Below are 14,346 nucleotides of genomic sequence, written 5' to 3' on the forward strand. Positions count from 1 at the left end.
TGGCTCAGTCAGATAAGCATCTGACTCTTGATCTTGGCTCAGGTCTTGATCTCGGGATGATGAATTTCAAGTCCTGCATCGGGCTCCCCGCCCAACAGAAGCCTGCTTGATAAAATATTAAGCAAAGTCAATATAAATAAGCACTTCATAGGCACTGAAAAACTGAAAACTAAGAAAAATGTTGGCTTTATAGATTTATTTTCAAAGGAAAAAACAGACAATTTAAATACAAGTCTAAACAGAATTACTCTGTCAAAGGCAGCAATAATGCCAAAACGCGTTCTCACTTCCAGACACTCGCCAGCATCTTCCAACTCTTCTCTCAGTGAACAAAGGGGGTCTGGCAAAGACAAAGTTAGTTCAGTGGGTTTTTTTGGTGCACTTTCAGTGATTTGATGTACTCAATCTAGGGTAATCAAAGTTACAGACACTTAATGCAAAGTTTATTTTTAAAAAGTCAACTGATCATAATACTAGAGCCTGAAAAACAGCTAATGTTTACTGACGGGCTTCTTTCCATGTTCTGTGTTAAGTAGTTTGTATACACTACTGAATTTTACCTTCAGGAAAGCCTCAGGTAAGTCCTATCCTTATCTCCATTTTCCATCTGAGGAAACAGGCTTAGAGGCTCGGCGGCCTGCCCAAGATCACCAGCCTTACAGACCTGGACAGAGCTGAGAATAAAGCTGTCTGACTCCAGAGTCTAGCCTCTTAACCCCGGAGGCGTCTCCTGCCTGATTAAGGAGTCAGGCCATCTCAGCTTCCAGAACAGCAGGCTAGGCTGGCTTCCAAGGTGAAACTGAGGGCGGTAGGGGTCTCTGCTTCTGGATTGCCCTGCCCCGTGTTTTGTAAAAGACAGATTTTGTGAGGAAGGCTGACAATCAAGGAAGTCCTGTCCAACAATGAACTGTTCATGGCCTGTCTCAAGGATAAAGATAATCACTAATGCCAGCCCCCTCTGAGTGGCAGATAACCAGAGAGGACCCTGTGTCTTATAACCAGTGAAAATCTGTCAAGGATTTCCAATGTTTGCGTTTCTTCCCGGGTCTTCCTACCTTACAGAAGAACTACAGAGAGGTTAATTCTATGGGAAGACATCATTCTGTAAGTCAAATTATTTACCTGATATTTTATTCATATACATCCTTCTTATCTGCAATGTAATCTACAATTTCTTGTGGACACATTAACTTCTCCGCATCTGTATCAGGAATTTCAAACCCTAAAAGTAAAATGTAAAATGCTATGTAGAAAAACAAATACTTTAAAATTAAACGCATCTCACGCCTCCATACCACCAACAAGTACATCAAAAATTTTCAGCAACCCTCAGTCCCATTTAAGTTATGGGCCAGTTATGTTCTAGACAACAGTTGTGTCATATTGAATGTAACAGCTGGCTCTTTTTTAAAAGCTGTAATTCATAGGATAGAAAATTCACCCATTTAAAGTATAAAACTCAGTGTTTTTTAGTGTATTCACAGGTCGTACAACAATCAGCATCACGTAATTCCAGAACATTTTCATGACCATGTTCCCATCCGACCTCTGACTGATACCTCCCTCTAGTGAGCATAATTTGTGAGGAACTTGAACCATGTTCTGTTCTGTAGGACAGCAAAGGCTTTTCATTCAGGCAACTTACTCAAAACTGAGCCATGGACCCTTAAAAGGTCTCTTGTGCACAACCGTCTTTGAAAGAAGCATAACCTGAGGGAGGCATGGTGGGAAACCAGGCCTATGTGTGTGTGTTTGTGTCCTGGGCACACCCAGTTACTTCTCTGGGCACGGCCATTCAGGGTGCTCAGGTGTGCTCCGCTTCTCCATAGGTGAGGTTCTGCCTTTGTCCTGGAGCCCCCACCGACAGCACCCAAATCCCACCCCCTGGCCTTTCCTGGTCACTCAGCCCTCGGCACCACACAGTACATAGTCAAGTACATTCTAAGTGAGGGCACTGTCCCTGGTGCTGACTTCACCTGACAGTAAGTGCACTGGGGGGTGGGGGTGGGGGGGCTCTTTCTATTTATATATTTGACTCCAATCCCAGTTGTGACCCCCGACATTTCTTCCACCTAAATCAAGAATCACACTGTGCAGACCCCAAACGTAGCCTGTTACCAAATTCATCCTCCATGGCCATGATAATTTCCACTTGGTCCAAACTGTCTAAGCCCAGGTCTTTCATAAAGTGGGAATTTACCGAGAGCTGCAAGAAAAGAACACCAAACATGAAACTCAGCTGGGACAGTATTTGCTTCTCAAGATAACAGGTATGAGGTCACTTAAAAGTTATATAAAAGATGCTTACTGTAAAGAGGCCGTGATTTAAATATGAAGTGATAACCAGCATTTTATGTTTAAGCTGTGCTAGCACATACTTGGTGTACTTTGTTAACTTACTCAAGCCGGTTCTGGAATGCTTAACAATACACACAGAGCTAATGATGGATTTCACTTTCTATATATTTTGTAAGATCTGTGATCACTGCTTGGGAAAACCATCCTGGGGATGTCATGTGCAACATCGTGACCACAGTCTTAAGGCTAAGCTGCGTATCTGAAGCTGCTGGAGAGTAATCTTAAAAATCTTCATCATAGGAAAGAAATTTGTGATTATGTGTGGTGACGGATGTTAACTAGACTTACTAAGATTAGTTCACAATTTTGGGGTGGGGCAGGGAGAGAATCTTATACAGGCACCAAGCCTCGTGCAGAGCCAGACACAGGGCTCAATCTCACAACTCTGAGATCATGACCTGAGCTGGAATCAAGAGTTGGACACTTAACAGACTGAGCTACTCAGGGCACGCAAACCCCCTTTTCTCAACTCACATTATACAAATATTATGTTGTATACCTGAAACTAATGTTATATGTCAATTAGACCTCAATAATAAAAACCCCACTATCCTACCTACACAGCAGACTGGATTATTAAAGAAGGAATTTGTTTATGTACTACTATGAGAAAAATGCCAGTGGTTAACTTAAAAAAGCAAACACTGCAGAACAATGTTAATAGTATATTCTACCACTTGTGTGTCTTTTAAAAAGGGTAAGCGGTGAGGGGTGCGGCACCTGGGTGGCTCAGTCAGTTAAACATCTGCCTTGATCAGGTCATGATCCCAGAGTCCTTCCTGCTCAGCAGGGAGTCTGCTTCTCCCTCTGCCCTTCCTCCTACACCATTTGTGCACAATTCTCTTATAAATCTTTAAAAATAAATAAAAGGGTAGGAGATGAAGGTCACATAGTACATAAAATATACACATACAGGGCGCCTGGGTGGCTTAGTGGGCTAAAGCCTCTGCCTTCGGCTCAGGTCATGGTCTCAGGGTCCTGGGATCGAGTACCACATGGGGCTCTCTGCTCAGCAGGGAGCCTGCTTCTCTCTCTCTCTCTCTCTCTGCCTGCCTCTCCATCTACTTGTGATCTCTCTCTGTCAAATAAATAAATAAAATCTTTAAAAAATATATATACACATACATACATATGTGAGTACACTTCCTTGAATATGTATTGAGTATTTCTGGAAAGATATAGGAGAAGCTGGTTCCACTGGCTGCCTCCTAGAAGGGGAACCGGGTGGGTTAGAGTCAGGAAGACCTTCTACCGAATATCCTTCTGGACCCTCTGAAGTCTGTACCACTGATTAAATACTCATTTAAAGGGGCACCTGGGTGGCTCAGTGGGTTAAGTGTCTGCCTTCGGCTCAGGTCATGATCTCAGGGTCCTGGGATCGAGCCCCGCGTCGGGCTCTCTCATCAGCAGGGAGCCTGCTTCCCCCTCTCTCTCTGCCTGCCTCTCTGCCTCCTTGTGATCTCTGTCTGTCAAATAAGTAAATAAAATCTTTTTTTTTTTTTTAAGATTTTATTTATTTATTTGACAGAGAGAAATTACAAGTACACTGAGAGGCAGGCAGAGAGAGAGAGAAGGAAGCAGGCTCCCTGCTGAGCAGAGAGCCCGACGTGGGACTCGATCCCAGGACCGCGAGATCATGACCTGAGCCGAAGGCAGCGGCTTAACCCACTGAGCCACCCAGGCGCCCAGTAAATAAAATCTTAATACTCATTTAAAGAAAGAACATTAAGCCACATCAATTACCTTTTCTGGGTCAATCTTGTCATAAAGTTTCAACACATAAAGAACACGGTCCTTGATCCCCTCTAACGTCAGAGGGGGTGCGTCGCTATACTGGCGGCCCAGCTGTGTCAGCGGGACCTAGAACAAGGGCAGGAAGGGAGAGCTGGTGAACCCAAGATGCCTCTAGGTCAGTGCACCAGCTTACAGGAACCTTTCAGAGCTTTTGTGCTTCCGAGAACCACCTCCTCTGATTTCCAGATGGCACCATTGGGCCACCTAGAGTCACCACACTGGGTATTTTCAGAAGCCCTAGCAGTCCAGCAGCATAAAAACGGGCCTCCCCTCCCCTCAGAGCCGGGCTCGGCCCCCCCATGGGGCCTGTGTCCAGCGCTCTGGCCACTCTACTGGCTCCGGGAAGAGCAGCTGCTAAAATCGTGCAGGGTCTGCAGAGGAGTATGTCCTCTTGCGGCACCTTCTGCAGCGCCGGGCTGCCCTGTAAGGCCCTGTCACCTTCGATCGTCAGCACACCGGAGTCGAAATGGCCTACCTGGAAAGGGCTGTTCATGGTAAACAGAGAGGCAGCTCCCTGGAGGAGCACACGTGGGAAGGTCTAATATGGCCCCTGACCTCAGGCAGCACAAATGAGCCGGCTACCAGCCTGCAACAGCCCTCATGGTCTATCTGTTTCCCTGCAGGAGAGGCTTGTCGTATGGCCACCAGCAAAACCATGAGCTTTTGATTTTTGCTGTGGTGGGAGTCGTACGTCAAATGTCTGTGATACCAACCTACTTGATAATCAGCTAGGTATTAGGCTGCTGGCTGGATTCTTTCACCAAATACGGAAGGAACTCCAACTTACAGCTCTTCAGGCTGTGGAAGGTACAATGCAGAACAAGAGGAAACAAAGCAGCTGCCTGACAGTTCCGCTCACTGTGGAAGTCCCTAATCTGAACTGGTTTGTTTACCTTTTAACGTTCACGTGAGTTCTTAAGTAAGTTAATTTGGAGTTCTTACAGCATTTTTCCTTAGAAAGTGAGTCTGTGTGTTGGCGCTCAGGTCCCTGACGGAGGCCTTTGAAAATCATGACACTGCCAAAGGAACCAAACCTGTGTACACCGCTAAGAAATATTTATCTTGAAAAAAAAAATCAAGTATTGAAATCAGGTTTAATCAGCAAGCTATAAAGAGATTAGATGAGGGGCGCCTGGGTGGCTCAGTCGTTAAGTGTCTGTCTTCGGCTCAGGTCATGATTCCAGGGTCCTGGGATCAAGCCCCGCATCAGGCTCCCTGCTCAGCAGAAGGCCTGCTTCTCCCTCTGCCTGCTGCTCCCCCTACTTGTGTGTGTGCTCTCTCTCTCTCTTTCTAACTATCAAACAAATAAATAAAATCTTAAAAAACAAAAAGTGAGATTAGATGAGGCGCTTCATGGATATTCTAAAGGTATTTCTAAGTGCTTTCAGAGTTTAAGAGCACTGGTTCTTTCCGGTCTCAAGGTATGCAGTGTCCTTTCCTTTCCCACTGCAGTGTGGGTTCCGGAGACCTCTGCTGGGGGAACATCTCCAGGCCTACTTATCTACAATCACTGTAAGTCTCCCGGACACCAATCAAATGAAGACGCAGAAGGGAAAGAGGGAGATGAGATGACAAAAGAGAAGCTTGAGGGGGAAGGATCTGACAGAGGTCTTGTCTGTGCGCATCAAGAGGACGTATGAGCAGGGATTACTGCTGAGGAGAAAGAGACGACGGGAGCTTCACCGCAAAGCCCAGGAGGAAGGATGAGGCTGGGGAGGGGACACGGTACATAACTACCCACCCAAGGGGCCCGTTAGGGGTCAGGACCATCCCCAGCCACACCAGCAAGTCCCCACACTTAGGCCACTGGACACCACATGGAGAAATTGAAGGTCTCCACCGGGGGAGCACAGGCCAGTCTGAAGTGTTGCGGTGGGGGAGGGCACAGTGGGCTAAGCATGGAGCAGGCAGGTCTAGTGGGGGACAGCTCAGACTGCAAATACACCTGTACCCTGACACTAGCTTTCTTACTAGCTGTTTGGCCTGGGGCAAGTTACTGAACCCTCCAACGCCACTTTCCTTACTTGTAAAATGGGGATAAGCCACAGTACAAAGCTCCCAGCACCGCTGGGAGGCATCACTGAGGGAATGTGAAAGGCTCAGGACACTGCCAGGCACACCCACAGTGAGTGCTACTGAGCGCTGTCTGGGAAGGCTGGGGTCTGAGACTGGCGGCTGTTGTGGCCCAAAGAAATGATCCTACTCCTTCCCTCTTGAGTCTCCCCTTCTGGTCTTTTTTTTTTTTTTTTCAGCATAACAGTATTCCTTATTTTTGCACCACACCATTCAATCCGTGCCCTCTCTAATACTCACCACCTACCTGCTGGTCTCTTTAGGGACTTCTTATCAGTCAGAGTATGGCGCTGTGCTGGGCACTTTACAAACCACTGCCTCCTTTAGTTCTGACATCAGTCCCATTTTACAGACAGGAAACGGAGACAGAGAAAGGCATCCCGCCCCTGGCCTCCCACCTTGGCCTTTGGGGAGGGCCTTCCTGCCTCCTTCCTGCTCCATCTCAGCTGTTACAAAAAAGAGGAGGCACAGAACAGGCAAGCAGCTCAGCAGTGTCCCCGACAGCCAACAATGTTTCTGGTGTTGTCTTCTCCCCGGAGACCCACACTTAACAATTCTATGTGACACAAGTCACTTCCCACAGCTGTAGGAGACGGCACTGTGTGCAGGAAAAGAGTGACTTCCCTCTAGACTAGGAGAAACCAACAACCTGGTTCATCTATCAGAATTCATCTGTCTCCACTCTGTACATCTCTAGGGGAAACTGAGGAACCTCAGTTTAAAGCGTAGGAGAGAGCTTTGCCCGCCAGCTCTGCCACCTGCTCCCTGTGCTGCTCCCCCTGGAAGCAGACACCTCCACGTCAGTTTGGAAATACATTCCTTACCTGTCTTCCAAAACGCCTGCTCAAAGACCTCTAGTCCTCGTCAACCACCTGGTGCTCTGGCCAGAGCCCTGAGAGCCCACCTCCACTCCTCCCACTGTCTCACCGTCATGTCTACTGGGCGACCCAGCCTGGCTGACTGGAAGACCTCACTTATTCAACGAACCTTGTTTCATGTTCACTCCCTGCAGCCGAAACAGAACATCACATTCCTCAGTACCCTTCCCAACATGCCTGCATCTTCATCTCGACTCCCGTCTCTCCATTCCACAGACACCCCGAGGGTCAGCCGTAAGAGTGCCAGGCTCCCCCGGCCTCCGCACGTGCTGTCACAGCCTGCTCTGAGTGCGTGAGCAACTGCTACCTCCGGGTTTACGCTCCCCGGGAGTGCTCGTTAGGTCTCTCTTCTGTGCCGTATGCACACCTGTCCTCACCTGTGGCTAGGTCTTGTCTTCACACACAGGACTGTCTCAGCAGCCTGCGAACTCTGCCTCATGTGCCAAGCACTGTGCTGTGGGTTGGAACTACAAAGAAAAATGAAACATGACCACTACCCTCAGAGAAGCTTATGGTCTAATGGGAAAGACCAAGCCAACTAGATTATTTAAGCTGTAATAAAAACATAGGAGGGGGGGGCGCCTGGGTGGCTCAGTTGGTTAAGCATCTGCCTTTGGCTCGGGCCATGATCCCAGCGTCCTGGGATCGAGCCTTGTGGCCGGCTCCCTGCTCAGCTGGGAGTCTGCTTCTCCATCTCCCTTTGCATGTCCCCAAACTCATGTGCTCTCTCTCAAATAAATTAAAAAATTAAAAAAAAAAAAAAGTGGCAAGAGCCATGACAGACATACTTGTAGGCTGCTTCTTGAACAAGAACTGTCATTCAGTCCCTGACAAGCAAGGAAGAGATACCAAACTTGGAGTTAGCCTTGGAAGGACAAGGACATTCAAGGAGGAAAGGCCAGGCCAAGAAAATGAGGCATGGGACTCACTGTGGGTCTGTGTGGGAAGAAATGAGTTCTTGGCTAGAGACTGAAGGTTACGGGGGCGGGGGACACAGGCTCTGAGGTTCAAGAGGTCCAGCGCTGCAGACACTTGAAAAAGACAAAATAGCTGAACTCTGCCTGCACAAGCGTTTTGCCTTCATCTGGGTACTGTGCCCCACGGAGCTCTTAGGAAGTCCTCTCTGTGCTCTGGCTTTGAGACGGTTCAGATCTGCGCCCTACCTGGATAAAGTACAAGCCTTCCACGTTCCATTCTAGGCCACTAACCTTTTTCCAGGAGAACTGCTTTAGCTCCTTTTGGGAGGGAAAAGAGTTGGAATATAAATGAAGAACTAGCTGCCCTGGAGTGAGCAAAGGGGATGGATCTGAGGAGAAAAAAATTTAATGGAACAGAACAGGTGCAGTGAGCAACGGTCCAGATGAAATGAGCAAGGCCTGGAGGTAGAAGTTTGGGGTAACTGGGAAACAGGGAAACAGAGTGAAGACACAGACAAGGAAGAGATTGTGGGTAAGAGATCTTTGGAATTTACCAGCATTTAAGGATTAGAAAGAAAGTGCCCAAGGGCAGGAACAGAGAGGTAGATAACCAACCAAGACAAACAGGGTGAACAGCCTTGGGAACAGCAGCAGGGAATGGGCTGGCAAGTTTAACATGAGGCTGCAGTGTCCAATGAGATATTAACTCATATCTTTCCTTTATATGTATCTCCATACCCTTCAACACCTAAAATAAGGTCTGGCAAATAGCCTGTCCCTCAGTTTCTTTGAATGAACAAGTATTGACTCTCTCTTCCATCAGCAAAGGATTTAAATGGGAACACGTAGTCAAAACCACTTTATAAATATAAATAAAATGGTTCTTCTGCTGTGTATGAACCAAGCAGAGGTAGCGGTAATATCTCTGAGCACCCTGCTATTCAAGGCATGGTCCAAGGACCAGCAGCAGCAGAATCTTCTGGGAGCCCATTGCAAATGAAGACTCTTGGGCCCCTTCCCAGAATCTGTATTTTAACCCAAGGGACCTGTAACAACGAAGTCTGAGAATCAGTGCTCTTTGAATGAGGACAATCCCTTTGCATTTTAGCCTACTGTGGACATCAGTCTCAGGAACAAAATACTTGGCAACTTTACCTAATGCCCTTTTAACTCTTAATTTCAGGGTGACACTGTTAACCTTTTGATTCAGGCAATGGGGCCAAGGCCCTATGAATTAATCCATTACATGGTCAGTACATCTCAACTCTAGCCACACAAAAGAATCACTTGGTGACTTCTAGAAACAGACACCCAGACCCCAACTCTGGAGATAATGACTGATTTGGCCGGGGCATCCTTATGTTTTATTCTAAATGTATTCAATACCGAAATGCTAAAACCACTATCATATTGAGTTCACAGGTTTGGGGGTTTCTCAACCTGGCCTTGAGAGTTTCTTCTACCTTAAGGCAATACTTGATCCTGGCCGAACCCTTTAGTCATGTGGCAAACTTAAATGAAAACACATGCCAGTGCCTCATCTCTGAGAAGTAAATCAAAAGGGGTGGGGGTGGGGGTGGGGGTGGGGGGCAAGGGGCTTTTGCCCGGCCTCCTTTAAGCTACTCAGGTGATTTGAATGTGCAGCCAGGGCTGAAAACCACTACCATAACAAGAATTTCTGTCTCACAAAGGTGTCATCGGACAGAAAGGCTAGATACTACTTTTCCTCTATCTTTACTTCCAGGAGGCCCGTAAACGGGCAAAAGGCATTACCGGGAGAAATCCTGGGCTCAGACTGCTCTGGAGAAGGTTGTAGGCCAGCGTGGCTTCCTTTTGGCACCCTGTCACCAATTTTCCCCTAGAAAGCTACCACGGAATTTGTCCTTATCACTACGACCAACTGGGACCAATATGGGGAGGTTTACAAGCACCCCAAATAGGTGCTCTCAAAACCTCACTGCACGTCCACGAAGTAGAGCCTAGTACCCCCACTTTGCTCTTCAGACCGAGAGTGGCGAGGTCAAGAGACTCGCCCCAAGTTTCGCAAAGTGGCTGCCAGCATTCGAACCCAGGGATGTTTCACTGTTAGGGCTGCACTCCGGTCTCGGGTCGACCCAGCACCGTGAGGGGCTGGGACGGGTGGGAAGCCAGACGTCGCCCGGTCACCCCCGCCGTGGCTCGCGTGGCCCCGCTGCCTGGCCCCTCCCCCGCACCACCCCGATCCCTGACCCCTGCCAAGCCCCAGCAAAGTCACCGCGAGTCACCTGCGCAGGCGCCGAGGCTGTCGGCGGAGCCCCAGGCCTCGTCCGGGCCCCCGCGGGGCACAGGGTGATGCTGAGCGGCCGGGCTGCGGCCAGCGTGGGAACCCGGGGCAGCGGCGCGAAGGCCGCGGGCAGTCGGCGGACACAAGCGGAAAGGACACGAGCCGCCATGGCTACGCCGACCCAAGATGCACTGCGCCGCGCCCTCCGGCCCAGTTTCCTCCCCGCTCGGCGTACAGGACGCACAGAGCGGCGCAGGCGGCCGCCAATGGCCGTAGCGGCCCCTAGCGGCTCCTGGCGGTACTGCTTCCCCGGGGTGCGCGGTCCTGTCATCCAGGGCCAGAGGCAAAAAGGCTGGTAGGGCCAGAACCTCGCTCCTCCGGTCTTTCGCTAAATACTAATGATTGACACAAGAAAAGAAATTATTTTTATATATTCTCTAAACGTTATGGAACACATTTGTTTAGAAGTTTTCACGCTGCAATTATTCCATAGGTATTAAAATTATATAGGTATAAAAATTATATATAAAACTAATTACATAGGTATAAAATTACCGAAAAAACATAAATAAATTTTAAAATATAAGTAAATAAAAATAAAACAGACTATATAGTACTATCTCACTGCTGTAAAGTTATCTCTCTATTTATGCATTCATTGAGAACTTGAGTAACTGTTGGGGGCCCCTGGGTGGCTCAGTGGGTTAAACCTCTGCGATCAGCTCAGGTCATGATCTCAGGGTGCTAGGATAGAACCCTGCGTCCGTCTCTCTGCGCCGCAGGAAGACTGCTTCCCCTCTCTCTCTGCCTGCCTTTCTGCCTACTTGTGATCTCTCTCTCTCTGTCAAATAAATAAATAAAATCTTTAAAAAAAAGAACTTCAGTACACCCTGTTGTGTGCTGGTAGCTATGTGCCTGTTGCTACAGCAGTGGGCAAGCCAGGCAGTCTATTCTCATAGAGTTTACATTCTAGTGGGAAGATAGAAAATAAATAAAAATAAACACCTCCCCTAAGACAAAAAATTCAGGGAAGTAGTGATAAGCACAATGAAGAACAGTAGAGAGCGGGGTAGTGAGACAGTACTGCAGGAGCGCTATTTTAGAAAGGTGGGCCCCGAAGGCCTCTTAGGAGGTAATATCTGACCTGAGACTTTGATCAGTCTGGGGGAGGGAACACAGAGGCTCAGAAATCATCCTGCTGCTGGCGATGCCAGAGTGTCCCCAACAGTGCCAACAGTTGACACCAGGCTTCTCTAGCATCCTGATTCCATTACCATCACTTTCCTGCCTATTAATTAGTTGGAAGCATAATTGTATCCCGTCTTTGGGAATGATCAGTGAATAAATGGCTCAGTTCCATTTTGGGTGGCAACCTTCAACTTCTGCAGAAAACCGGCACTAGAAAATCTGATTGAAGGACAAGGATCAGGGCCCATTAGATGGGTTCAAGCCACCAGTGACACACCAGCCTCTGATGCTCCTTCCTGGTCAAACTTTGGGCCAAATCCATGGGACAGATGTGTGATGTGACCGGCAGCATTAACAGCACAGGGAGCATGCAAGAGCCTGACTGACTACTAAGCCCCAAGTTGCAACCCTCTCTTCCCACAACCTGTCTATATTTCTGTGTTACATTGAATCCTTTTGTCAAAATTAGTAAGTCCCCTCTTATTTATTTATTTAAAATATTTAATTTATTTATTTGACAGAGAAAGAAATTACAAGTAGGCAGAGAGGCAGGTGGGGGGGGGGGGAGAAGCAGACTCTCTGCTGAGCAGAGAGCCAGATGTGGGGACTGATCCTTGGATCCCGAGATCATGACCCGAGCAGAAGGCGGAGGCCCAACCCACTGAGCCACCCAGGCGCCCCAGTCCCCCCTTATTTAAATGACATATTTTGAAAAAATTAAAATAAATGACATACGTTGTTCCCCATGGTCCTCTTTGACCCACGCTTAACTTTAAAAACCCAATTTTTTTTTAAAGATTTTATTTATTTGACAGAGAGACAGTACAAGTAGTGAGAGTGGCAGGTTGAGGGAGATGGAGAAGCAGACTCTCCGCTGAGCAGGGAGCCCGATGCGGGACTCCATCCCAGGACCCTGAGATCATGACCTGAGCTGAAGGCAGCTGCTTAAGTGAGCCACCTAGGCACCCCTAAAAACCCAACTTTTCAGAATTGATGCACCTCAGAGGGTTTCATTCCTACCTGCCTCCAGCCCTGGCCTCTTCTCAGGCTTCAGAGTCCTTTATCCAACTGTCGATTACCAGGTGATCTGTAAGCACTCAAATGAGCTGTCTTCCCCCTTGTGTGTTCTGTTTCAGCTGCTGAGACCATTACCCACTAAGCCAAAAATTTAAGACTCCTTCTTCTACCTAAATCATGCACTCATTTAGCCTGATCATATCTTTTCTTTCCTAAATCTCTCTCCAGGTCGGGTCTTTCTTTGCACAGACCCTGCTGCAGATGAGGCCCTTCTGGTCATCTTCATGCCTCCACTCTTGTCTACCGGAAATCCAGTGTGACTGTGTTGCTAGAGTGGGAGCTTATCGCTGAAGATCAAGCCCTTCAGCAGTCCCTGCGCCTGCTGAATAAAGTCCGAGTTTGTTAGCAGGCGTCACCAGCTTCCTGGCTACCTTTCTCACTTCCTCACTCCATCCCCCACAACACGATCCATTCTCTTGCAACGGTGAGTTGTTTGTAGTTCATGCCCTCCTGTCCTTTCCGCCTGGAATATCCTTTGCTTCTGCTCTGACATACTTACCTGGCAAGACTCAAGCTAGTTATCAACATCCACGGAGCTTTTCTAGAACTTCCCCTGTTGGGCTAACTGCCCATCCTTTGAGCACTGTAAACATACCTTCCAAATTTAAACACAGTATTTATTGTTTTGTGTCAGTCTCCCTCATTAGACTGTGTACTTTTTTTTCTTTTTTTAAGATTTATTTATTTGAGGGGAGCCTGGGTGGCTCAGTCGGTTAAGCCTCTGCCTTCCGCTCAGGTCATGATCTCAGAGTCCTGGGATCGAGCCCCACATTGGGCTCTCTGCTCAGCAGGGAGCCTGCTTCCTCCTCTCTCTCTGCCTGCCTCTCTGCCTCCTTGTGATCTCTCCGTGTCAAATAAATAAATAAATAAATAAATAAAATCTTTTAAAAAAGTAAGATTTATTTGAGAGAGAGAGCGTGCAAGCAGGGGTAAGGGAAGAGGGAGAGGTTAAGATCAATTGCTTAACTGACTGAGCCCCCCAGGCGCCAGACTGCGTACTTCCCAAGGGCCACGGCCTCAGAGCAAGCATTTTCATACCTACTATTTCAAGTATGTGCTCAGTGTTTGTTCAACCGTTACCGAACTGGAATTACTGCTTACCTCTACTGTTTTCTTAACTCTTAAATCTTATAGATGATATGTTTCTCAAGATCCTTGGGTAAATGAAATCTTTGTGAAAAGCTCTCTATTATAACATGGAGGACATTAGGAGAAGGAAAGGAAAAGTGAATTGGGGGAAATCGGAGAGGGAGATGAACCATGGGAGACTGTGGACTCTGAGAAACCAACTGAGGGATTGGGAGGGGAGGGGGAGAGGGGGGTTGGGAGCGTCTGGTTGTGGGTATTAAGGAGGGCACGTATTGCACGGAGTAATGGGCGTGCTGCATAAACAATAAATCCTGGAACACTGAAAACAAAATAAAAGAAAAAGAAAAGCTATTATCTATGATGTGCTAGCAAATAAAAATATCTCATTTAGGCTAGAGATAGTAGGAACAGAACAAGGATAAGAGAGAATGCACAGGTATCAAAAGGAAATAATGAAGTTAGGAAGATCCACACTAGTGAACATTGTAGAAAGGTGTCTTTAAAAAAGAAGAAACAGGGACGCCTGGGTGGCTCAGTCAGTTAAGTGCCTGCCTTTGGCTCAGGTCATGATCCCAGAGTCCTGGAATCAAACCCTATCTTGGGCTCCCTGTGCAGGAAGCCTGCTTCTCCCTCTGCCTACTGCTCCCTCTGCCTGTGCTCTCTCTCTCTCTCTCACAAATAAATAAAATCTTTAAAACTAAATAAAATA

The 14,346-nt window shown here is 47.6% G+C and overlaps 1 protein-coding gene across 1 annotated transcript; it reads right to left on the bottom strand.

Annotated features, from left to right (window-relative positions):
• Positions 1-181: 181 nt before the first annotated feature.
• On the bottom strand, positions 182-10,490 carry NDUFAB1 (NADH:ubiquinone oxidoreductase subunit AB1). The gene is made up of 5 exons (XM_004778349.2): positions 10,285-10,490; positions 4,102-4,218; positions 2,119-2,206; positions 1,123-1,222; positions 182-340 (listed from the first exon to the last, which is right to left on the bottom strand). Exons 1-4 carry the CDS (start codon positions 10,450-10,452, stop codon positions 1,131-1,133), a joined length of 465 nt encoding a protein of 154 aa, XP_004778406.2. The 5' UTR covers positions 10,453-10,490; the 3' UTR covers positions 182-340; positions 1,123-1,130.
• Between the last annotated feature and the right edge of the window lie 3,856 nt (positions 10,491-14,346).

This window comes from Mustela putorius, unplaced genomic scaffold (assembly GCF_011764305.1).
Source record: "Mustela putorius furo isolate JIRA1106 unplaced genomic scaffold, ASM1176430v1.1 tig00004041_pilon_pilon_pilon, whole genome shotgun sequence".
NCBI lineage: Eukaryota > Metazoa > Chordata > Mammalia > Carnivora > Mustelidae > Mustela > Mustela putorius.

Excerpts from the sequence above, each read along its gene's own strand:
- NDUFAB1 (XM_004778349.2), bottom strand. The coding sequence starts at position 10,452 with ATGGCGGCTCGTGTCCTTTCCGCTTGTGTCCGCCGACTGCCCGCGGCC. Across the intron at positions 4,219-10,284 it reads CAGCCTCGGCGCCTGCGCAG|GTCCCGCTGACACAGCTGGG; the intron begins GTGACTCGCGGT and ends CCCTTGTTCTAG. Across the intron at positions 2,207-4,101 it reads ACAAGATTGACCCAGAAAAG|CTCTCGGTAAATTCCCACTT; the intron begins GTAATTGATGTG and ends CTTTTCTTGCAG.